At 39.6% G+C, this 24,111-nt stretch overlaps 1 protein-coding gene across 1 annotated transcript in view; it reads right to left on the reverse strand.

Moving 5' to 3' along the window:
• The window catches only part of ETV5 (ETS variant transcription factor 5), a 49,735-nt gene extending 38,698 nt beyond the window's left edge, over window positions 1–11,037 (reverse strand). The window contains exons 1-5 of the mRNA XM_060768027.2: window positions 10,933–11,037; window positions 7,036–7,177; window positions 6,788–6,875; window positions 6,011–6,058; window positions 5,549–5,599 (exon numbers count right to left, since the gene is read on the reverse strand). Of these exons, the coding sequence (XP_060624010.2) occupies window positions 5,549–5,599; window positions 6,011–6,058; window positions 6,788–6,875; window positions 7,036–7,080 (232 nt within the window). The 5' untranslated portion in view covers window positions 7,081–7,177; window positions 10,933–11,037. The remainder of the gene's footprint in view (window positions 1–5,548; window positions 5,600–6,010; window positions 6,059–6,787; window positions 6,876–7,035; window positions 7,178–10,932) is intronic.
• Between the last annotated feature and the right edge of the window lie 13,074 nt (window positions 11,038–24,111).

Genomic DNA, 24,111 nt, shown 5'->3' on the forward strand with positions numbered 1-24,111 from the left:
GTCAGGGCAAGCCAAAAGTTAACAAGGATATGGCTGCAGAAACACCGAGTAGCTTTACTGGAGGTCTCTTTTTTGGGTCTATACAAAAGTTACCATCCCTGTTTGCTTAAATCGGGGTGGACAACAGTGCTACCCTAGTTGTTTTTAGCTTGTGAATCCTATCACCTCACCAGCATAGCCATAGGTAATGGATTATGGGAATCACAGTCAAACATATTGGAGGATCACAATTGCCCACCTCAAGTTTAAAAAGATTTTTTATTTCACCTCTCTGAGCAACAAGTCAACATGGTTCACATTACAAAGTAAAGTCAGCATAATCATAAAAATGAATCAACACATCTATCTATATACATAATAGAAGTGAAAAATGTATGTGTGTGTATATGGCAGAGGTCCCCCCCCCCTACAAAGGAGGCCTCCCGCCTCCTATAATTCCCAGTGCTGAAAAGCCACCAAAAGCACTCTCTTCAAGGACATTGCAGGTTACATCCTAGGGTTCCTTTTGCTCTCATTGGTGTGTAATTTGCATGACCCCACCCACTGCATCTCCCTTAACCCTTTCCTATGGCATACAGCAAACAGAGGAATTGATCAGCAACTGAACAGAAGTTTGGGGGACTGACTCAACTGGATGGAAGTTGTAGTTTACCCTAACCTAGGCACAAGCTAGTATAATAATAAAAACTAGAATATATATCAGGCATAGGCAAACTTGTGCCGTCCGGGTGTTTTGGACTTCAACTCTCACAGTTCCTAACAGCCTCAGGCCCTTTCCTTTTCGCCCTCAGTCGCTTAAGTGGAAAAGGAGAAGAAAAGGAAGGAGTCTGAGGCTGTTAGGAATTGTGGGAGTTTGAAGTCCAAAACACCCAGATGGCACAAGTTTGCCCATGCCTGATACATAAATGTATGTATACGTATGTATACGTACGTACGTATGTGTGTGTGTGTGTGTATATATATATATATATATATTTATAATTCATTCTTTTAAGAAGTTTAAAATGGCCACCAAATGATACAGAAGTTTAGATGGGAAACATAAGTGCAATTGGTCAGTAGAGCTATCAGGGCCACTATCCAATGGGAATGAGCCAAACACGTAGCTTGGAAAAGTGACCTTCTGGGCTACAACTATCAGAATTTGTCAACTAGCATGACTGCCATGACTTCTGTAAACTGTAGGGCAATAAAACATGTCCCAGGTTCTAGCAGAAATATAAAAAGGGAAATCTGTTGCAGTGTAAAGTTCTGTGGAGTATACAGCCTACAGTTGAATGGGCACCACCCAAAAGAGATGGAGGAACTTGCATATGAAAATGCTAACAATTGTGTGATTAATGCATAAAAACAAAACATTCGTATCTGAAATAATCCATTATACCATAGAAAAAGAAATGTGGATAATTAAGGTGAAAGAAAGTAAGAAGCAACTAGAAAAAAAGTCAATTTGGTTTTAAGCCTTCCTTAATCTGGGTTGCTGTGAGTTTTTCCGGCTGTATAGCCATGTTCCAGAAGCATTTTTTCCTGACATTTCACCCACATTAATGGCAGGCATCCTCAGAGGTTGAGAAGTCTGTTGGAAACTAGGGAAGTGAGGTTTATATATCTGTGGAATTATATATCCACAGATATATAAACCTCACTTACATAGTTTCCAGTTTCCATCCACCTCTGAGGATGCCTGCCATAGATGTGGGTGAAACATCAGGAGAAAATGCTTCTGGAACATGGCCATACAGCCTGGAAAACTCACAGCAACCTAGTGATTCTGGTCATGAAAGCCTTCAACAACGCATCTTCCTTAATCTGCAACCCTCCAGATTTAGATTACAATTCCCATCATCCCAGTCAGCAGGGCTCTAATTAGAACCGTAGTCAGCCTTACCAGGAGGCCACTAGTTTGAAGAAGTCTCGCCTAACACATTTTGAGAGAATGAGATACAGCCTGCAGGCAGAGATGTGCCTTTCATAGAGTGACAAAAGAATTAAACTTCGTAAACCCCATCTACATGGACTTTGTTTGAAAGCAATTTTAATAGGAAGCATAAGAAGAAGAAAATCCACCCACAACCTCCAATTTAAAACACACAGAAATGTGGTTACTCATTCCTAATCCCACACATCGCAAGTAAACTTTGATACAAAAACAGGATCAACTTCAGCCTCAAATGCATTTTCTTGGCATCAAACTCCAACAATTTAAATGGAAGTTACTTCTAAGTAAGTGTGTTTATGATTAACATGACAGTCATACTATAGTTAGATTTCTGTGCCAGCAACCACGGTAATAATCCAAACCATGAATCATCGTGAAATCAATCTAAGACATATTAGCAAGAGTTAAAAGTACTCAATGTGCAAAAAAGATGCCCTCTTCATTTCTCGTTATTTAGATATTTCCATATAGCTATTCTGGGACACTATCTGCAGGCTCTCTTATCAGTGAGTTGCAGAAAGGCCACAAGTGGGGGTGTCGCTACATTTGTGGGGGCAGAATGAGGGCTTTGTCTCTCCAAAATAAAAGTCTGTCCCTCATGAAATTATTTTCCAGTCTCCAAATTTCCAACATTGCAGAAAGTGAGACACAAAAAATTCACAAACATCTTGAATTTCTACATTTGATGAGTTCACTTTTTAATATAATATATATTAATATAATATTGGTATAGTACAATATAGTAAAATATAATGCTAATATTGTGCTATACTAATAATATAATATATTGTATGTACATATAATATTGATCATAATATTGTAATACAATATAATACTAATAATAAAATATAACATTATATAATATATATTGCATGTAATATTACTAATAATATTGCAGTATAGTGGTATAGTACAATAGAGTAATATATAATACTAATATTGTGCTATGCTAATAATATAACATATTGTTATTGTGATTGTGCTTATTGGAATGTTATTTTATGACTTTTCTTTTTCTTTTTTCCCTTTATGCAATTTTAATGATGTTGTTTGCTGTTTATGCTCTGGTTTTATTTTATTTTGCTGTAATATGTTGTCCGGGCTTGGCCCCATGTACGCCGCTCCGAGTCCCCATTGGGGAGATGGTTGTGTTTATTATAAAGTTTATTATTATTATTATTATTATTATTATTATTATTATTATATTGTATGTACATATAATATTGATTATAATCTTGTAATACACTATAATACTAATAATACAATGTAATAATATAATAATAATAATATATTATATATTATATGTAACTAATTACTAATAATATTGCAGTATATTGGTATAGTGCAATATAGTAATATATAATACTAATATTGTGTTGTGCTAATAATATAATACTTTTTTTGTCATGTCAGGAGCAACCTGAGAAACTGCAAGTCGTTTCTGGTGTGAGAGAATTGGCAGTCTGCAAGGACGTTATAATACTAATACAATATAATAATATAATTATTATATATTATATGCAATATTTCTAATAATATTGTAGTATAGTGGCATAATACAATACAGTAATAAATAAGTCTAATATTGTGCAATGCCAATAATATCAAATAATCTATGTACATGTAACTTGTAAGCTGTTCTGAGACCCCTTGGGGTGAGAAGGGCATGATATAAATGTTGTAAACAAACAAACAAACAAACAAACAAACAAATAAAACTTTGCCTATTACTTTTCTCCAGAATTGTATTTCTAAAAACTCAAGTGATGCTTTTATTTACCACAATGCTAGAAATTTGGAGTCCGAAGAAAAAATTCAACTGGGGGGCAGAATTCCTATGGAGAGGAAATTCCCCTAATTTTGAGCCATATCCCAACTATAGATTTTGTTCTCCAGTTTTCCAAGAATGACAGTTCTCAAGACTCGGCTCTCCCTAAGCATGATCTACCAAACATGAATGGCTCTGGAAGACGTAATTCTCACCGTGATTTAGTATGTAGGCTGCCTGCTGCTTGCAGAATTGAGATCCCATCTATCCAATTTCATTATGCTTAAAATACTAAAAAAGAGGTCAGAAGCCAAGCCTGGTTCATCCAGAAATCTGCTTTGTTCCTGTAAGATTGGATGCTGCATTCCTAGAGCTATCTGAGGCAGGAAGCTATTCATTCATATATAAGCAGCTTGCAACAGGACCCGCTCCTCCAGCGATCAACTCATTTGCCAGGAGTTTACACAAACTGCAGAGGAAGACCTCTTTGGCCCAACCGAGCTTGCAAAGCATCTTGCCCAACGGTTGTGGCACAAGAGAGGCCTAGTGCTCCAGAGAAGACATTTTATTTCTCCCACAATCCTTCAGGTTACTGAGCTGTAAAAGCCTGCCAAGAGGCATTGGAGCACACACCTCTGCCAACAACACCTCCGCCCACGCAGCCAGACTGCAGTTTTATACTGCTCCAAGGGAGAACTGGAAGGGCTGGGCTAGAATGTCAACACCAGGAGAAAAATTCTTACTCCAGGCTGCCTTTCATCTCAGGAAAGGAGGATTGAAGGGAAGGGAGAGAGAGAGAGAGAAAAAAAAGGAAGGACCAAACCCCAGCAAATATGCCGTCTGTCTGAAGGAGCTTTCATGGCGCGCTTCCCACTCACTTCAAAGTAATCAAAGGGCAATAATTAACATGCGTTTACTGTAGCACAAGATACTCCACTACATGCTGTGACAGAGCTTGCATGAGGAATCCGTTCTACTGCAGGCGATATATTCTTCCCTTCAGAAGTCTATGGCAATCTCAACACAGCTCTGCAAACACACACACATATACACAGGCTGGGTGAGGATGGGGCCCCTGAATGGATACTGAGTGGTGTTTTTCCTTAATGCATCTAAGTAGAAAGTCCTGCTTTTCTCTATCCTGTAATGCGCTCAGATCACTCTAAAAAATACACAGGGAACAGTCCTCGTTGGGATCCAACTGGGCAAAAATTAGGTTCAAGGTGTGTAGCTCTTTGACAATACAGGCAAGGCAATGTTCTTGTGGTGCGGCAGTGTGCAGCGCATGCCCTTTTGTAGCTGCTTTCGCTGAGTTGTTGGCTTGCCAACGACTAATGCTCCCGAAAGCTGCTCAAGTTTCACCAGCAAAGCTTTGTCCTTCACAGCCCTCGCAACCTAGCTACAGCTATAATAGCCAGGAAAGTCATTGAGGGAATTGGAGGCCCATGGCTGGTGAGAGACAGAGTGCTCTTGCGCTTGCTGTCAAATGGATTTTAATATCTTTTTACATTATGAAGTATTCATGGGGGCTTGAAAGGGTTCTGCCGAGATCAAGGTTAATCGGCAGCAGCCCCAGAGATGCTCAAAGAAACACCCCCAACTTCGTCAATTAAACGGGAGCTGTTAACCGAGCCTCCAATGTCACACCGTTCGAGCAGCTCCTTTTTTCTTTCTTCCAAGGTCTGCTGATTCTACAAATTCACGCCAAAGTACATACTTAAGTGGCATTTCTATTAGCAAAAGCAGCATGCAAACAGAGAAAGGGCAGGAGCGACTAGAACCCATCCTCTGTTGTTGCCATGTCTTCACAACCATGAGACAAAAGAACAAGAGCGACTTACAGTTATCGGGCTGGAAATCGGGGACAAACTGTTCATCGTCAGGAACTTGGGCTACAAAAGAGGGAGAAAGAAAGGATTTTAAGTATTACCCCACTGAGTCTATTTCCTTAAATTGAAGACAAAGAGGTCCATAGGTTCAGAATCACAGTCCAACCCCTGCCAAGAAGCAGGAAAATTGCATTCAAAGCATACAAATCACCTGCATTACAAAATATTATCCCTGTGGCAATAATTTTAAAAACAATGGGCACAGAAAATACTATTTCCCAATACTAGCAAAGTCAACAAATTATATCTAAGAGATAACAAAGCAAAGTAAGAATAGATAACCAGCCACCACCCTTCAACCTGATGATGGGCTTTGCAGTCCAGCGGTGCTGGATTCCAAAACCCATCATCTTTTAGCGTCCAAAGGTCCCTGATTGTGGGAATTCATGCACAAAGACATCAATAGCAGTTTACCTTCAGCTAGCCAAGCCTCCTGAAGCTGGCTGAGATCTTGAAACAATTCTGAAAGAAAATGAGAAAACAAAGAATCAGCATTCTTTCTTTATATGAATTAGAAAATATACATGTTCTATTTAGAATGGTGATTCAGCCCTATCTACACTACCATATAATGCAGTTTAAAAATAAGCTATATGGTCAATGGAGACCGCATTGAACTGCATTATATGAGCCTACACTGATCATAAAATGCAGATTCAAATGCATTTTATATATGGCAATATAAATGGGGTCTCATACAAACCTAAATTTATGTTGTCTCCTGCACTGTGCTAATAATATAATATAATATATTGTATATACATATAATATTGACAATATTATAATGTAATACAATATAATACTACTAATAATACATTATAATTATATTGTTTATATTACATGTAATATTACAACAACAACAATTTTTATTGATTAGCCAGTTGGCCTTATCAAAACAGACCGTGCAAACACAATATATAACATACATCTAGTCCTCTTAAAATAAAATACAAATATACAGGTGTTTGTTAGCTTGAAACCAATGTAGCTTACCTGTAGATATATTACAATATAATGGTATAGTACAATATAGTAATATATAATACTAATATTGTGCTATGGTAATGATATAATATATTGTATTTACATATTACTTGTAAGCTGCTCTGAGTCCCCTTTGGGGTGAGAAGGGCGGCATATAAATGTCGTAAATAAATAAATAAATTTAAGGGAGGGTTTCTGGTTTGCTACCTTCAGAATCATGAGCCAAGTCGGTGTCTTGAAACTTCCTTTTTCTGTCATTCATTGGCCTCCCTCGGCATTCATCTCCGCAAGGTTTCTGATACACAAAGAGAAAAGAAATGACACCATGAAGGGCAAGCCTTCCCAAAGCAAAGCCAATACAAACTTTATCCAAAACCAAGGTGGGGGAATGGGGAAAAGGTTGTATGCTGAGGAAACAAACATCACATATGGAGGTAAAACTGAATGAGACCTACCCCGGGGACCATGAATGGGACTTGCTGGTCATAAAAGCCATCCATTGTGCTTGCAGATTCTTTAATATTCCCTTGAATGTTTTGAGCATTGAGCTCTTCCAGGATGAGAAAAGTTCAGAATCAACCTCTGGCAGATTTAATACTGGAGAAGAGAGAGAGAGAGAGAAATCAAAACATGCTCTGCCTTCAAGCCACCTGAAAAGATAGACTCGAGTAGCATGTGAGCAGAGTCACCAAAGCTTTGAGGATTAGCTGCAGCGCTTAATTAATGTAACCAAACAGCCTTAATCAGGGGGAAGAAAACATTTCTTTTTAGTATTTTCCTCTCAATTCACCAAATGATACTCATTCACGAGGCAACCACTCCACGAGACCACCATATCTTTTTTAGCTAACAAACAAAAGGTCCCAAACCTTGAATCCATGATGTCACTGCGTTACCGTGGAAACGCCGTGACGTCACTAAAGACAAATTACAACCTCTGAAGAACAAACACGGGGACCGGCATGGATTACAAGGCAGAGATCACATTGCACATGGGAGTCCATTTTCTCCCTACATGGTCAAAAGATAAAATATAAATAGCAACAAGTGCACAGAAAGTCGCTTCTACTTTGCAAAAGAGCTCCGCTTTCAGGAGATGGAGGCTCAGGCAAGGGTTCCAGGTTGTGAATGGCCCCCCAAGGAACCTTCGGTTTGGATCCAAGTGCTATATATAAATATGCAATCTTTCAAAGCAATAACATATTTACTCAGAAGCTCCATGCTAGGCAGACACCAGATCGATCTAAAGCAAAATGTCCCTTGTTCTGCTGATGCAACTTTCAGTGTGGAAAAGAGATCTGCTCTCAGAGGAACGCTTTTCATTCACCTCTTCTAAAGTAAACCCACGGCCAAGTTATGCATAAGGCATTTCTCTTCTGGATCTTCTTATTTTAATTGAACAGTGATCCAAAGATACTGAATAGGCACAATAATAATAATAATTTTAGGAAAACAAGGCATTTGGGGGAGAGGAGGCACTGATGATGATGATAATAATAATTTGAGGAGAACAAGCCATTTGGGGGAAAGGAGGCACTGATGATGATGATGATAATAATAATAATAACATTTTGAGGAGGACAAGCCATTTGGGGGAAAGGAGGAACTGATAATAATCGTAGTAATAATAATAATAATTTGAGGAAAACATGCCATTTGGGGGAAAGGAGGAACTGATAATAATAGTAGTAATAATAATAATAATTTGAGGAAAACATGCCATTTGGGGGAAAGGAGGAACTGATAATAATAGTAGTAATAATAATAATAATTTGAGGAAAACAAGCCATTTGGGGGAAAGGAGGAACTGATAATAATAATAATAATAATAATAATAATATTTTGAGGAGGACAAGCCATTTGGGGGAAAGGAGGAACTGATAATAATAGTAATAATAGTAATAATAATAATAATTTGAGGAAAACAAGCCATTTGGGGGAAGGAGGCACTGATAATTATTATTATTATTATTATTATTATTATTTGAGGAAAACAAGCCATTTGGGGGAGAGGAGGCACTGATTATAAATCTGACTATCTCACCAGACTAATTGTTGCAAATGACAATTAAAAAATCTCCTGAAAATTGGGATATAATAATAATAATTTGAGGAAAATGAGTCATTTCATAACCTTTGGGAGAGAGGAGGTACTGAATCTGACTGTCTCACGAGACTAACTGTTGCCAGCAATGCTTTAAAATCTCCTTTAAGGGAGGGAAGTAGGATATAAATATGATAATAATAATACTTTGGGGAAAATGTGTGGATTCATAAACTTTGGGAAAATTTCACTGTCCCACTGGATCAACTGTTGCAAGCTCCTTTAAGATAGGATATAATAATAATAAGATAAAATAATATATAATATAACATAATATATAAATATTAAATATTGATATTTAATATTCTATAAAAACATATAATAAATCTTTCTATTTTTTACTTTCACTACTTTATTTTCCTTTTTAGACTTTTCACATTACACTTATTACCTCACTTTTTTCTCTCTTTTCCTCCTCTTTTCTGTTGTTTTGTTGTTCTCTCCTTTTATTTTACATTATATATATATTTCCTATTCTTATACTTATGTATGCTAATAAAGATTATTTTTTTCAAAGTCTCCTTTAAGAAAAGAAATAATAATATAAAATAATAATTTAATAATATATAATATAATAAAATTACAATTAAATGAAAATATATAATATAATATATTCTATTCTATTATAAATATATTTATAAAATATTATATTATAATATAAAATAATAATATGATATATAATATAATATATAATATAATAATATTTATTAAATGAAAATATATAATATATTCTATTACATTATAAATATATTTATAAAATAATATTATAATATAAAATAATATGATATATAATATAATATAATATCTATAATATATTAATATAAAAATGATATGGAATAAGAGTGATGATAATAAGACGAAGAAGAGGTCCTTGCCAACTGCTCAAGACCTATTGTATTATAATATAAATATATTTATAAAATAATATTATAATATAAAATAATATGATATATAATATAATATAATATCTATAATATATTAATATAAAAATGATATGGAATAAGAGTGATGATAATAAGACGAAGAAGAGGTCCTTGCCAACTGCTCAAGACCTATTGTATTATAATATAAATATATTTATAAAATAATATTATAATATAAAATAATATGATATATAATATAATATAATATCTATAATATATTAATATAAAAATGATATGGAATAAGAGTGATGATAATAAGACGAAGAAGAGGTCCTTGCCAACTGCTCAAGACCTATTGTATTATAATATATTAATATAAAAATAATATGAAATAAGAGTGATGATAATAAGACGAAGAAGAGGTCCCTGCCAACTGCTCAAGACCTATTGTATTATAATATAAATATATTTATAAAATATTATATTATAAAATAATAATATGATATATAATATAATAATATTTATTAAATGAAAATATATAATATATTCTATTACATTATAATATAAATATGTTTATAAAATATTATAATATAAAATAATATGATATATAATATAATATTTATTAAATAAAATATATAATATAATAATATATATTATAATATTATAATATAATATATTAATATAAAAATAATATGAAATAAGAGTAATGATAATAAGACGATGAAGAGGTCCCTGCCAACTGCTCAAGACCTTTTCGAGACTCTTTTAATAACCTCATCCATCTCCAAGATTTTAAAGTCACGACGGCAAGACACTATTTTTTTTTACAAAGCAAGGCTGCATTCCTGGGACTCAACGCGAGGAAAAAAGCCCCAAAGCCCTATTTCTTCTTCTCCCCCATTCGCGAATCTGGCCTAACTTTTATGAATGGCCGAGGTGGAGGAGCAGGTAGAGTGTAACCCGATCCCGGCGCAAGGTCCCCCTTCACCATGTATGCCTAGAGAGAGCTCTCCTTCTCCCCCCCTCCAGCGGCGCACTTTCCAGCTCGCTCCATTCACGAAACGCCACCCCTCTCCAGAACGCCGCCCCCGCCCTCCAGGCTCCATTCACAGAAAAAAAAGAGCCAGCTCCATTCATAAAAAGCGCCCACATCCAGCCAAGGGGAAAAAACAACCCACAGCGTCGCTTCCACCGCGCAGAGCCAGTGCCTTGGGCTCCTCCACCAAATCCCTCCGGGCTCCAGCCCCCCAAGACTTCGCCTCCTTCCAGGCCCCGCTCTAGCGAAGCTTGCACCCCAATATTAGCACCTGCACCCCCGCCTTCCCCTCGAAAGCCCTTCCCTCCCCTCCTCCGTGCGAATAGGGCTCTCTTTGGAGGGCTCTCACCTGCCCCATAGAGAACCGCCTCGCTGCCGCTCGAAGCCCCGTGTCTCCGCCGGGTTTGCAGCCGGAGCCCCCGAGCGGCCTCCAGAGCCCGCCTTCGCGCCCGCCCGCCATTGGCCCGCAGCCCTGCCAGCGGTTGTCAATCCCAGCTTGTTTACCCTACCGGGCCGCCAATGAAGCTCGGAGGTGAGGCCGCCTCCCAGTTTATGAATGGTCGCCGTTGCCCAGAGCGGCGTTCTAATCCCGCCTCCTGGCAACGATGGAGTGTGGAAGGGGGTTTCACCCTCCCCTCGGGGGAGAGGCAGCCAATCAAGGCGGCTCTGATTTACATACTGTTTCGAGGAGCGTTTTCATTCATAAAAAAAAGAGAGAGGAGATATATATCGCGTTCCGAGGGTGAGGCAGAAGCGAGGAGAGATTTAAAGGCACAGCGCACCCTTTTTTTGTTGCAAGCTATAAGGAAGGGGCTATAAAGCCGTGATTTACATACTGCTTCGAGGAGCGTTTTCATTCATAAAAGAAAGAGAGCTCTATAGCGTCCTGGGGATGAGGCAGAAGCAAAGAGAGACTTAAAGGGACCACGCACAATTTCTCTTTGCCAACTAGGCTACGAATTGTTCTGATCTGGCTATGACCAGAGTTTGCCCTGCCTTGAATTATTGTGTGTGTGTGTGTGTTTGGGGCACTTTCCCTGTTGCAATATCATATTCGGAAATTTGGCAGAGATTGCCACAAAAGGCCACTCACTCCCTATTTTGTTTATCTTAACTATGGCTCTCTCTCTCTCTCTCTATATATATATACTAGCCGTCCCCTGCCACGCGTTGTTGTGGCCCAGTCTGTGCATATGTGTTTTGTGTGTGTATATATGTGCGTATATGTTTGTGTTTTTGTGTATATATGTGTTTTGTGTATATATGTGGTTTTGCACATGTGTTGTAATGTATTTTTGGGGTTTTTTTTGGCTTTTTAAGTCTCTTCTGCTCTGTTTTTCAGTGTTTTTATGGCCTGATACGTGTGTTGTGTCCAAATTTGGTGTCAATTAGTCCAGTGGTTTTTGAGTTATGTTAATCTCACAAACAAACATCACACACACACACAGATATATAAATATATATGCGTGTGTGTATATAGTGTGTGTGTATATATATACTAGCTGTCCCCTGCCACGCGTTGCTGTGTTAGTCATGGGGGTTCTGTGTGGGAGGTTTGGCCCAATTCTATCATTGGTGGGGTTCAGAATGCTCTGTGATTGTAGGTGAACTATAAATCCCAGCAACTACAACTCCCAAATGTCAAGATTCTATTTTCCCCAAACTCTACCAGTGTTCACATTTGGGCATATTGAGTATTCGTGTAGAGTTTGGTCCAGATCCATCATTGTTTGAGTCCACAGTGATCTCTGGATGTAGATGAACTACAACTCCAAAAGCAAAGGACACTGCCCACAAAACCCTTCCAGGACTTTCTGTTGGTCATGGGAGAACTGTGTGCCAAGTTCGGTTCAGTTCCATCGTTGATGGAGTTCAGAATGCTCTTTGATTGTAGGTGAACTATAAATCTCAGCAACTACAATTCCCAAATGACAAAATCAATTTTTTTTTTTAGTGAAGGACATACATTGGGTTGTTAGGTGTCTTGTGCCCAAATTTGGTGTCAATTCATCCAGCGGTTTTTGAGTTCTGTTAATCCCACAAACGAACATTACATTTTTATTTATATAGATATCGTGTGTGTGCGTGTGTGTGTGTGTCTATTAAGGTGGTACCAAAGGTGGTACCAAACTGCATTAATTCTACACTATTTGCCCCATAGTTTGCCACTCTTAAATAGATGCCCTGCTCCTTCTATTAACTTGTTTCAGTCTCCTTGAAGTCTGTAGGATTAAACTTGCATCTGGAAGACAGCAATGCTTGTGCAACACTGGGGAATTTACAGTATTTCTGAACTTAGGATGCATTAGATCAGGAGGGTTTCCTCCAGTTTCTTTTCAGCAGGTTAGAATGGCAATTACAATACAAAAATAAAAGAAAGCCACTCCCCTACACTCTTTGCATTGATTTATTCGGGTATTAAAACAATTGAAACCTTCCTTTCATCTTTATGGATGAGTACAAATATATTTAAAACGCTGGTATAACCTCCTCAGGAGAAGAATCAACATGGGGAATATTTCAAGAGTGTTTCATTTTTAGGCGGGCATCTACGCCAGGCTTAGGCAAACTTCGGCCCTCCTTGTGTTTTGGACTTCAACGCCCACAATTCCTAACAGCCTCAGGCCCTTTGCTTTCTCCCCTCAGCCACTTAAGCTGAGTTGAAATTTTCCCAAGCCTGATCTACACTGTAGAAATAATGAAGTTTGACACCAACCTACATAACTTAGGAAAATAATACCTGGTGTCAACTCCCACTTGAACTGCAAGCTTTCCCCACTCTCCTGTGGTGCAGCGGGTCAAACCGCTAAGCTTGCTGATCAGAAGGTTGGTGGTTTGAATCCAGGGGAGTGGGTGAACTCCCACTGTTAGGCGCAGCTTCTGCCAACCTAGCAGTTTGAAAACATGCAATTGTGAGTAGATCAATAGGTACTGCTTCTGCGGGAAGGTAATGGCGCTCCATGCAAGTCATGCTGGCCACATGACTTTAGAGGCGTCTATGGACAACACAGGCTCTTCGGCTTAGAAATGGAGATGAGCACCATTCACCAGAGTCAGACATAATTAGACTTAATGTCAGGGGAAACCTTTACCTTGAGAGTCACTCTCTTTGCTCAGGATATGTTTTTCCAAGGTGTAGCTTGTATACAACAGGGAAAGAAATTGTGCAGCAAGAAACAGTTTTTTTTAATGCATGGGCCATAGACTTTAGTGAAGAACATTTTTTTTATTAAACAGTTGAGAAAATGAGGAACACAAAATCCAAAAGACACCATTACCATATTATTAAATATAGACATTATTCCAAGGTGTAGCTGGGCATATTGTGTGCAATAGGAAAATAAAATGTGTCGTAAGTAGTAGTTATTTTACTTGTAAATGAAATCTTAGTCTTGGTCAGGACAAAGTGGTTTAAGGTTATCAGGGGTTAATATTGGAACCAACTACCTGATTGTTCCATTTGTGAGAGCTGTTCAGTAGTGGAACTCTCTGCCCCGGAGTGTGGTGGAGGCTCCTTCTTTGGAAGCTTTTAAACAGAGGTTGGATGGCCACCTGTTGGGAATACTTTGAATGTGATTTTCCTGCTTCTTGGCAGGGGGTTGGACTAGATGGCCCATACGGTCTCTTCCAACTTTATGTTTCTATGATTCCATGGCTGGAAGATGCTTTTGTTTATATCAACCATAGCATCGCCTTTTCTAGGCCATAGACCTGATCCTCCATAGCAATTTAATATTAATAGGCCTTTTTAGAAGAGATCCTGAGTACAGTACTCACTCCTGCTTTATGAATTCAAGGCATATCAGGAAACTGCAGAAGTATAACTTCTTTTATAATTTCTTCTATAGTTGAAATTAAAATACATTACCATGTTTATGCAAGCCTGAGGTCAGCCCACACTTACTTCACTGCCACGCTCAGGGCATATCACTTTCTGAAAGTACTGCCTACCTACAACTATTTTACATTTACTGATTACTATCTGAAGACCAAATGGGTGTGATGCACCTGAGGATTGTGCAAATTTGGGTTGAACTGCAGTTATAGGATAGTGATTGCTCGGTAGTGACTTAGCTCACATGTGGCACTTGGTGAAGCAACTGCATCATCTCTTCTAGATGAACACAGCACCTCACAGATGTGTCCTATCTCACCACACCTGTCAGATACTATACCTGTCTGATGCAGTCAAGCTGACCTTCATGATGCATGTGTCGGTTTGGCAATCTAGGCTTCACCTGGGGCAAACTCTTTTTTCATTACAGCCTTAGTTCAGTTCATGAATCTGTTTGTATGGATTATTGCTTGAAGGGATGGGCAACAGTAATTTTCCTATTGTTATTCAGCTCCCATCAGAAGTACTGAACATGGCCAATGGCCAAGGATGATAGGTTTTGAAATACAAGAGCATTAAGAAGGTCACAATTGCTTAACTCTACAATGTGATCTTCCTGAAAATAGCCCCCTTTGGTCTTTTCAGTCCATATGTGAAGGTTTGGATGGAGTTGTGTCTTTCATGTTGATGTTGTAGTTGTGTGCCTTCAAGGCATTTCCAGTTCATAGCCATCCTAAGGTGAACTTATCTCAAGGGTTTCTTGACAAGATTTGTTTAGAGGAGGATTTGACTTCCTCTGAGAGAGTGTAACTTGCCAAGGTCATCCAGTGGATTTCCAATGCTCAAACTACTGCACCGTGCTGCTCTATCGCTGATTTTGTGTGCCTTGGGACCACTGGATGTCTGCACACATTTCACCCTTTTGTCCTCCATCCATGCTTCTTCGAATTCTAGAGCACTGCTGGTCACAGCTGACCTCCAATTACCGTGCTCAAGGGCCAGGACTTCCTAGGTCTCGGTGTCTATGCCACAGTTTTTAAGGTTGGCTTTAAGCCCAACTTAAAATCTCTTTTCCTGTCCACCAACATTACGTTTCCTGTTTTTGAGTTGGGAATATAGTAACTGCTTTGGGAGACGGCATTCAGACAAACGTGGCCAGTCCAGAGGAGTTGGGAGGACAATGCCTTTATAAACAAGCACCTTGGTCTTCCTACGGATATCCTGGTCCTCAAACACTCTCTGCTTCATTCTGAAAAATGCTGCACTTGTAGAGCTCAGGCGGTATTGCATTTCAGTGTCAATGTTGACTTTTGTGGAGATTACCTGTGAAATGTATGTGGTTACCATAACTCAAGAGGCAACTTGGAGGGACATGCTTCAATGTTTAAGTCCCAAAGAAGCAGCACATTAAAGGAGAGAGTGAGACAAAGCTGGAAGGGAGAAAAGACATGATCTTGAATGCGTCCTTCACCAGCTAGCCTGCCCCAGTAAACTGTACTTCCTTAAACATTCCCACTATGTAGATAGATTGTTTCATTCTAGCTTGATTTGTTCACACTCATATGCTCACCTGATATCAGCATAGCTAAACTGCAGCAAATCTTGGGTTCTATCCAATTCTTCTCGCTTATGTTTTGGCGTTGGCTGCTGATTCAGACAGTCAGGCTGGTTGCAAGAGGAAGTGAAGCAGCTCGTTGCCAGGTTTTGCTTTCTTACCAAGAAGTCTCTTTCTTTTTAACTTTTAACTTAACAACCTCAATGCTATGGAATCATAAAAAGGTAAAGGTTTCCCCTTGACATTAAGTCTAGTCATGCCCAACTCTGGGGTGATGCTCATCTCCATTTCTAAGCTGAAGAGCCGGCACTGTCCATAGACACTTCCAAGATCATGTGGCTGGCATGACTGCATGAAGCGCTGTTACCAGGCATGTAGCCAGGGGGGGGGGGGGGCTCGGGGGGCTTCAGCCCCCCCCGAAATTTTCATGGTGGTTCGCGAAAAGGCCTTATTGGTGCATTATTTAAATTGTTATGTTTATTCATATCATGATCTGATCACCATACTCAATATATCCCATATGCATGGGGGTATTGGGGTAATGATACAAAAGGTTTGCTAGGCTAGACCCTCTTTCACTCAGACTCAGCCCCCCCCCGAAACCCCCCCTGAAATTTTTTTTAGCCCCCCCCCCCCCCCCCCGAAACGAAATCCTGGCTACGGGCCTGGCTGTTACCTTCCTACCAGAGCAGTACCTGTTGATCTCCTCACATTTGCATGTTTTGGAACTGCTAGGTTGGCAAAAGCTGAGGTTAACAGTGGGGGCTCACCCACTTCCCAGATTAGAACTGCTGACCTTTTGCTCAGCAATTTCAGCAGCTCAGCGGTTTAACCCACTGTGCCACCAGGGGCTCCTACAGAATATGGGAGTTGTCATTTACAAGGTTTTTACCCTTCTCTGTTAAAGAGTAATGGTGCCTCATCAAACTACAAATCTTAGTATTCCATAGCATTGAGAAAGGGCATTTAAAGTGGTGTGTTTATTCTACCATGTAGATGCACCTCTAATGGCTGGAGTAGTGAAAGAAGAAAGCTTTTTTAGAGGAAGAACTGCAGCCCCTGCTTTATATATAAAAAGTCAAGGTTCTTTTAGAACACCTGGAGTGTTCCAGTTAGCTGGCCGACAGGAGTGGGAATCATGAATCCTTTGAGATATTATTGAACTGCAGTTTCCCAGAATCTGAGCTTGCATAGCTGATGGTGAGGTAGGCTGGAATATCCAGTCCAGCAACTTGTGGAAGGTTGAATGAGTCCCATCTCTTTATTAGAGAAAACTGAGCTAGAAGGATTGGTGCAGCTGACCATTTGCAAATAACCAGAAGAGGTGGTAAAATAGGGCTTTGGTTGTAATAATGCCTTAAGATAAAGATAAAGATTTTCTCCTGACATTAATTCCAGTCATGTCCGACTCTGGGGATTGGTGCTAATTTCCATTTCTAAGTCGAAGAGTCGGCATTTTCTGTAGACACCTCCAAGGTCATGTGGCCAGCATGACTGCATGGAGCACCATTTCCTTCCTGCTGGAGCGGTACCTATAGATCTACTCACATTTGCATGTTTTTGAACTGTAGGTTGGCAGAAGCTGGGCTAACAGCAGGAGCTCACACGGCTCCCCGGATTCGAACCTGCGACCTTTTTGTCAGCAAGTTCAGCATCTAAGTGCTTTAACCCACTGTGCCACTGGGGGCTCCCGCAATAATGCCTACATGCTATTAATATGCATAAATGCAAATTTGTAATATAAACAGAGATACAAAATCCATCCCACTTAGAGCTTTGATAAATTAGTTTGTTGGCTTTTAATTTCCCAAATCCTTCCAGCAGCACGGTCTGAGAGATGTTGTATCCAAAAGTAAAATCTGCAAACTCTTTGGAGGTGCTGTCTCCTCTGTCATCTGGGGCATCAGACTCTCTCAGGTTGGCTTAGCACCCCATGCATTCTTTATGAAGGGACAGATGGCTACACATGGGCACAATGAACCACAATAGATTTGAGGGCATGCTCTCTCATATGCTGTACTACACTGGGTATGATTTTGTTGGAAATCGGATCTCCCTGACTCCGGCATCTATCAATTCTGGCAATTGGCCACAAGGAAAAACATTCTAGCCAACTCTGTCTAGTTTGAGCCAATTTGATGGAGTGTTCAGGAAAGAAATCCTTTACAACAGTGTTACTCAACATGGGGGTCGAGATCCCTGGGAGGTTCATGAGGAGGTGTTAGAGGGGTCACCAAAGACTATCAGAAAGCACAATATTTTCTGTTGGTCATGGAGGTTCTGTGTGGGAAGTTTGGCCCAATTCTATCGTTAGTGGGGTTCAGAATGCTCTTTGATTGTAGGTGAACTATAAATCCCAGCAACGATAACTCCCAAATGTCAAGATCTATTTACCCCAAAATCCACCACTGTTCATATTTGGGCATACTGAGTATTCATGCCAAATTTGGTCCAGATCCATCATTGTTTGAGTGCATGGTGCTCTCTGGATGTAGGTGAACTACAACTCCAAAACTGAAGGTCATTGCTCACCAAACCCTTCCAGTATTTTCTGTTGGTCATGGGAATTCTGTGTGCAAAGTTTGGTTCAATTCCATCATTTATGGGTTCAGAATGCTCTTTGATTGTGGGTGAACTATAAATCCCATCAACTACAACTCCCAAATCACAAAATTAATCCCCCCCCCCCCAACCCCACCAGCATTCAAATTTGGGCATATCGGGTATTTGTGCCTAATTTGGTCTAGCGAATGAAAACACATCCTGCATATCAGATATTTGCATTACGATTCATAACAGTAGCAAAATTACAGTTCTGAAGTAACAATGAAAATAATGTTATGGTTATTATTATTATTATTATTATTATTATTATTATTAACTTTATTTGTACCCCGCTAGCATCTCCCGAAGGACTCAATGCGGCTTACACAGGCCGAAGCCTCAGAGACACAATACAGTAAAAAACATAACACAACAAAAGTAAATAAAGCAAAGGTTGGGGGGTCACCACAACATGAGGAACTGTATTAAGGGGACGCAGTATTAGGAAGGTTGAGAAACACAGCTTTACAAGGTAATGAAGTCTAAGTGTATGAGGCTTCCATGGTATGCTTATGATAAGACAACACTGGGTGCATCTATACCAGGCATGGGCAAATTTGGGCCTTCCAGGTGTTTTGGACTTAAGTTCCCACAATTCCTAATAGCCTCAGCCCCTTAAGTGGCTGAGAGGAAAAAGGAAAGGGGCTGAGGCTGTTAGGAATTGTGGGAGTTGAAGTCCAAAATACCTGGAGGGCCCAAGTTTGCCCATGCCTGATCTATACTGTACAATTAATGCAGCTTAATTGCCATGGGTCAGTGCTATGCAATCCTGAGAGTTGCAGGTTGGTGATGAATCAGCCTCTTTGGCGGAGAAGACGAACGCCCTTGTAAAACTACAACTCCAAGGTTTCCATAGCATTAAGCCATGGCAGTTAAAGTGGTGTCAAACCACATTTGTTTTTCAGTGCAGATGAGCAAGCCTGGTTTTGTAGTTGAGTATACGGAAGGAGCCATTTGAAGCAATCCTTTCCTCTTCATGCTTTACTTTCCTGCTAAAGCTTCACAATCCATGGCAGTTGGAGGGAGGGAAGAGAAAAAGTTAACTAAATATAGCGCCTTCTTTTAGAAAAAAAAAACCTTAAATAAATCACAGGCTCTAAATTTAACACAATACCTTTCACATGGAGATTTTTCTTTGGTTTTGGTGACACGTGAGCTTGCCTGCTGCTGCCTTTTATCTTTGCTCCTGGGGTGTATGTGTGTGTGTGTGTGTGTAGAGGAAAGAGGCACTGATTATTTTAAAATTAGAAGCTTTGATTTATACAGGCTTCAGTGACTTAAATCAGCCTTTTAAAGACTGAAAAAATGTTCCTTAAGAAACATCCCAAAGGGAAAGAGCACGTTGGAAATATGATATGCCCTACTCAAGGTGACTGCTATAACTGGATGCACTTGGCCAAAGCTTTATTCTTTTTGATTTTGTCCCTGCTCAGAAAACAAGCATTCTGTCCTCAGATGGCTCAGAGGCTTTCATGACTGAATCTGGTTTGAGATCCTTTTCCGTACAAAAGAAGACTGAAGGGCCAAGTTAGCCCTCCAAGAGACTTTGGACTCTGTACCTGCTTCCACCAAAAAACCCTGCCAAAACTTTTCTTGGCCCACAAACTACCACTATGGGACAAGGTAGGATGGGGACATGTTTTTGGACTGTCCTGGGCCCCTAGAGTGCATTTGGGGACATTTTGAAGCAATAAAAAGCTTTTAAAATGTAATTAAAATGCATTAAGAATTCCAGAGATCTAGAAAAAAAACCCATAAAACCAAGATACAATAAAATAACAAGTGGTAATACACAAATTATTGTTTTGATCCAAGGCAACCAGGTAGGCTCTAAACCAGGCATGGGCAAACTTTGGCCTTCCAGGTGTTTTGGACTCCAACTCCCACAATTCCTAACAGCCCATTGGCTGTTAGGAATTGTGGGAGTTGAAATCCAAAACACTTGGAGGGCTGAAGTTTGTCCGTGTCGGCTCTAAACGTATAGGTTATGACTGATGGGAATTGGAGTTCAACACCATCTGGAGGGTTACATGTTATTCAGTTCTGATCTAAATAAAAACTCAAATGCTGGCAACAGTTTTTATTTATGAGCTTCCGAGAAGTATCTTACTTTGTCCAGTTGAAAGCAAATTGCTGTACTACGATTGGGGTAGGTTCCATTTTTCCATATGTTGTTGGGCTACAGTTCATATTATCCCTTTAGTAGTTTTTCAATGTCTTTAGCCTTCTCTGCCAAAGTATGTTGGATTCTATAGCACTGAGTTAGGACAGTTAAAGTGGTATCAAACTACATTAATTATATAGTGTAGGTGCACCTTTCATTATTGCAGGTGGGAGGCTTTACTACTTGTATTGCATGAGGTTGTCTCCTTTGCCTGTTTGCGCAGGAAATAGGATACTGGTTTGAACTGGGGAGGTGCTGCCAGTTGGAAGAAGTAGTCTTCGGCTGGATGACCAAATTGCTTGCCCCTACATTCTTGAGTTGCTGAGTTAATGGGTAGGTTGGTGGTTTTTCTATCAGTGGGGCAGCATATACAAACGTTTTGAGTCTTCTTGTGGAGAGAAAAAGCAGGGTATAAATAAACACACTACTGCTGCTATTACTACTATTACTACTACTATCACTACTAATATACTACTAAATAAGGATTGGCCTAAACTTTAAAAGAACTAGCCAAGGTACTGAAACATAATCCTCACATAGGTTCAGTTCTTGTAAAGTTCAGACATTGATATGGAAGTCGCCAATCACTATTGGCTGAGGGACCTAGTAGGTTATGTGTTTAGGATTAAAAAATGTTTTTTCCCCCTAATCCTCAACAATAAAGGGATGGAATTCTCTATACCAGACTAAGAATGAGATGTAAGCATTTAGCTTGTGAGATAAGCCTTTGTTTCAGTTTCGACTGATATTCATTGCTTTAGATCATTGGTTCCCAACCTTGTTTTAACCAGGGACCACTTTGACCAGGGACCACTCTCCAACATTAGTACCAAAAGGGTTACGAATCGGTTTTTGGTCAACTTTAGATTCAGTTTGGTTATTTGGGGTGATGGTTCAGAAAATTGCATTGGATAGACCACATTAGCTCTAATTTCTGATACAGAACATATGTCATCCAGTAGTCACCATATGTTCACCTACAGAAAACCATATTTAATAAGCCTCAGCACTTATTAGAGGGTTTTGTGAGACCAGTCACTCTTGTTGCAACAGTGTAGTAACAGTGAGAATGCGGACCATATTTTAGTTCTTGGGAACCACTGGTGGTCCAGAAACCACAGGTTGGGAACCACTGCTTTAGATGTTTGACTTGGAGTAGCTAGGGTCCTTTTTTGGACAAAAGATACAGTCTTTTAGTCCATTCCCAACCCAACTGCTGTCACTGCAAAAGTTGAGTGTGAATATTGGACACATTGGATGGATCTAAATGGGGTACTTATGTTGGTAAAATCATGATTTCTATAAATGAACATGTTAGTACAGTATATGCTTTCAAGTTGACTTGCCCAAAGTCATCCAGTGGTTTCCCTCATTGAATAGGAATTCAAACTCTGCTCACTTAGATCTTATTATGCTTGACTATTTTCAAATAATGTTTCCCTCATCCTAGGGCATTTCCTGGCAACTCTAAGAAGTAACAGCATCTTTTCAATCCCAGCCATTGGAAGGACATTTGTTTCATTCTGGAATAGGTCAGAGAAAGATCACTACACGTGTATTTATTCCTGCAATGCATTCTGGCAGTCACTCTCACATGGTGCTACTGAAGTACCCTGCCCTGGGCCAAGATCCAGTTTGGACTGAAGCACTCATCTCCAGCCAATGATGTAAAACAGAGTAGTAGAACAAGGTCTCACTGAATGTGGAAGTGGTACCATCAGTGAACACACAAGTCAGTCCAAATCTTTCTATATTTACTCAGCACTTTCTGGAACTCTTGACTGTATGGATCTGTCCACTGACTCCTCTTAAGTAAACAGAGGAAGTACAGGAAAGCTGAGGGCCAAGACAACTACAGTGGGTGTTGATATCTGCTGGGGCCTGGTTCCAGGATCCCCCTTGGACACCAAAATCCATGGATGTTCAAGTCAACTGCTGATGACTTTATACTGCTGTGCTATAGAGAGTATCCTAACCTACTGCATCTGTGCATGGTTTGGTAGTAGCACAGTGGTAGATAGGAAGACACTCCAAAGGGTCACCACTTCTACATAGGGAATTATTGGCTGCCCTCTCCCTCCGTTGAAAGGACTTTATAACTCCCGCTGCCTTAAGAAAGCTCAGAGCATTATTGGGGATCCATCTTACCTGGCACATTCTTTTTTTTGAATTATGCTATTTGCCAGACAGTACAGGGTGACAAAGACAAGGACAAAAAAACCTCTGATTTCACACTGATGTGGCATTGGGGGCTGTGTGGTAGTGCTGTGTGTGTGGAGGGATGTATGTGTTGTTTTGTGGTGTGTCCGGGGGAAGGCATGTAATTTATTTCCAATATTTCTACCCTGTCTCTTCTCTACCCCCGAAGGGGGACTCAGGACGGCTTATATCCGGCAACGATTCGATATTGCTACATATACACAATTACAATAATACAATAACCATTAAAATACATAAAGCATTAATTAAAAACACTACATAAAACATTAATTAAAACCATAAAACAGAGTCCTTAGTTGTGTCACCTCACCAGTCTTATTACCAACCAAAGTGCTAATTTATGTTTGCTGTCCAAAAGCCTGGTCCCAGAACCACGATTTCAATTTCTTCCTGAAAGTCAGAAGAGATGAAGCCGATCATGTCTCGTTTAGAAGCATGTTCCACAGGCAGGGGGCCACAGCTGAGAAGGCCCTGTCTCTCGTCCTCACCAGACGCATTTGCGATGTTGGCGGGAGTGAGAACAGAGCCTCCCAGGATAATCTTAAATTATGAGGTGGGGTGTAGAGGCAGATGCGTTTGGATAAGTAAACTGGGCCAGAACCGCAGTAGCTCAATAACAAATAAAACTATTTTATTCTGTACAATGGCATAGTAAAATGATGTCTCCTCAAGTTTACTATCAAGCAAGTTTGATGACTTTATTAAAATACTCCTCAGGTAACTCCAGAAAAAGATGCTCCGATTCAAGCACACAAGAGGGACATGATGTGGCAGTTTTGTCCACGGATTTGTTCCACAGAGATTATTGCTGCTAAAAAGAATATCCATATACATCAGTACAAGGACTGAGGTCTGTTAGAAGAGCTTTTCTATGTGTGCCACAAATGGGAAGATGTGGGAGGTGATAATCTTGGCTGTGACACTGTAATTTTGGAAAGCTCTACTCTTGGAGCCTTCATTGACATTCATGCTGAATTGTTTCTTGTGCCAGGATAAAATGTGCTTATTAATAATGAAAATCTTGGGAATCTAATGATTCGATTTAATTTATATGGGTTTCAACTATTTTTTACAGTTACATCCTTTAATGTTGTAGTTGTTAAATTGTTTAATATGCTTCAGACAATTTACATTGTTCTAAATCGATGTA

Source organism: Anolis sagrei, chromosome 3 (assembly GCF_037176765.1).
Source record: "Anolis sagrei isolate rAnoSag1 chromosome 3, rAnoSag1.mat, whole genome shotgun sequence".
NCBI classification, from domain to species: Eukaryota; Metazoa; Chordata; class Lepidosauria; order Squamata; family Dactyloidae; genus Anolis; species Anolis sagrei.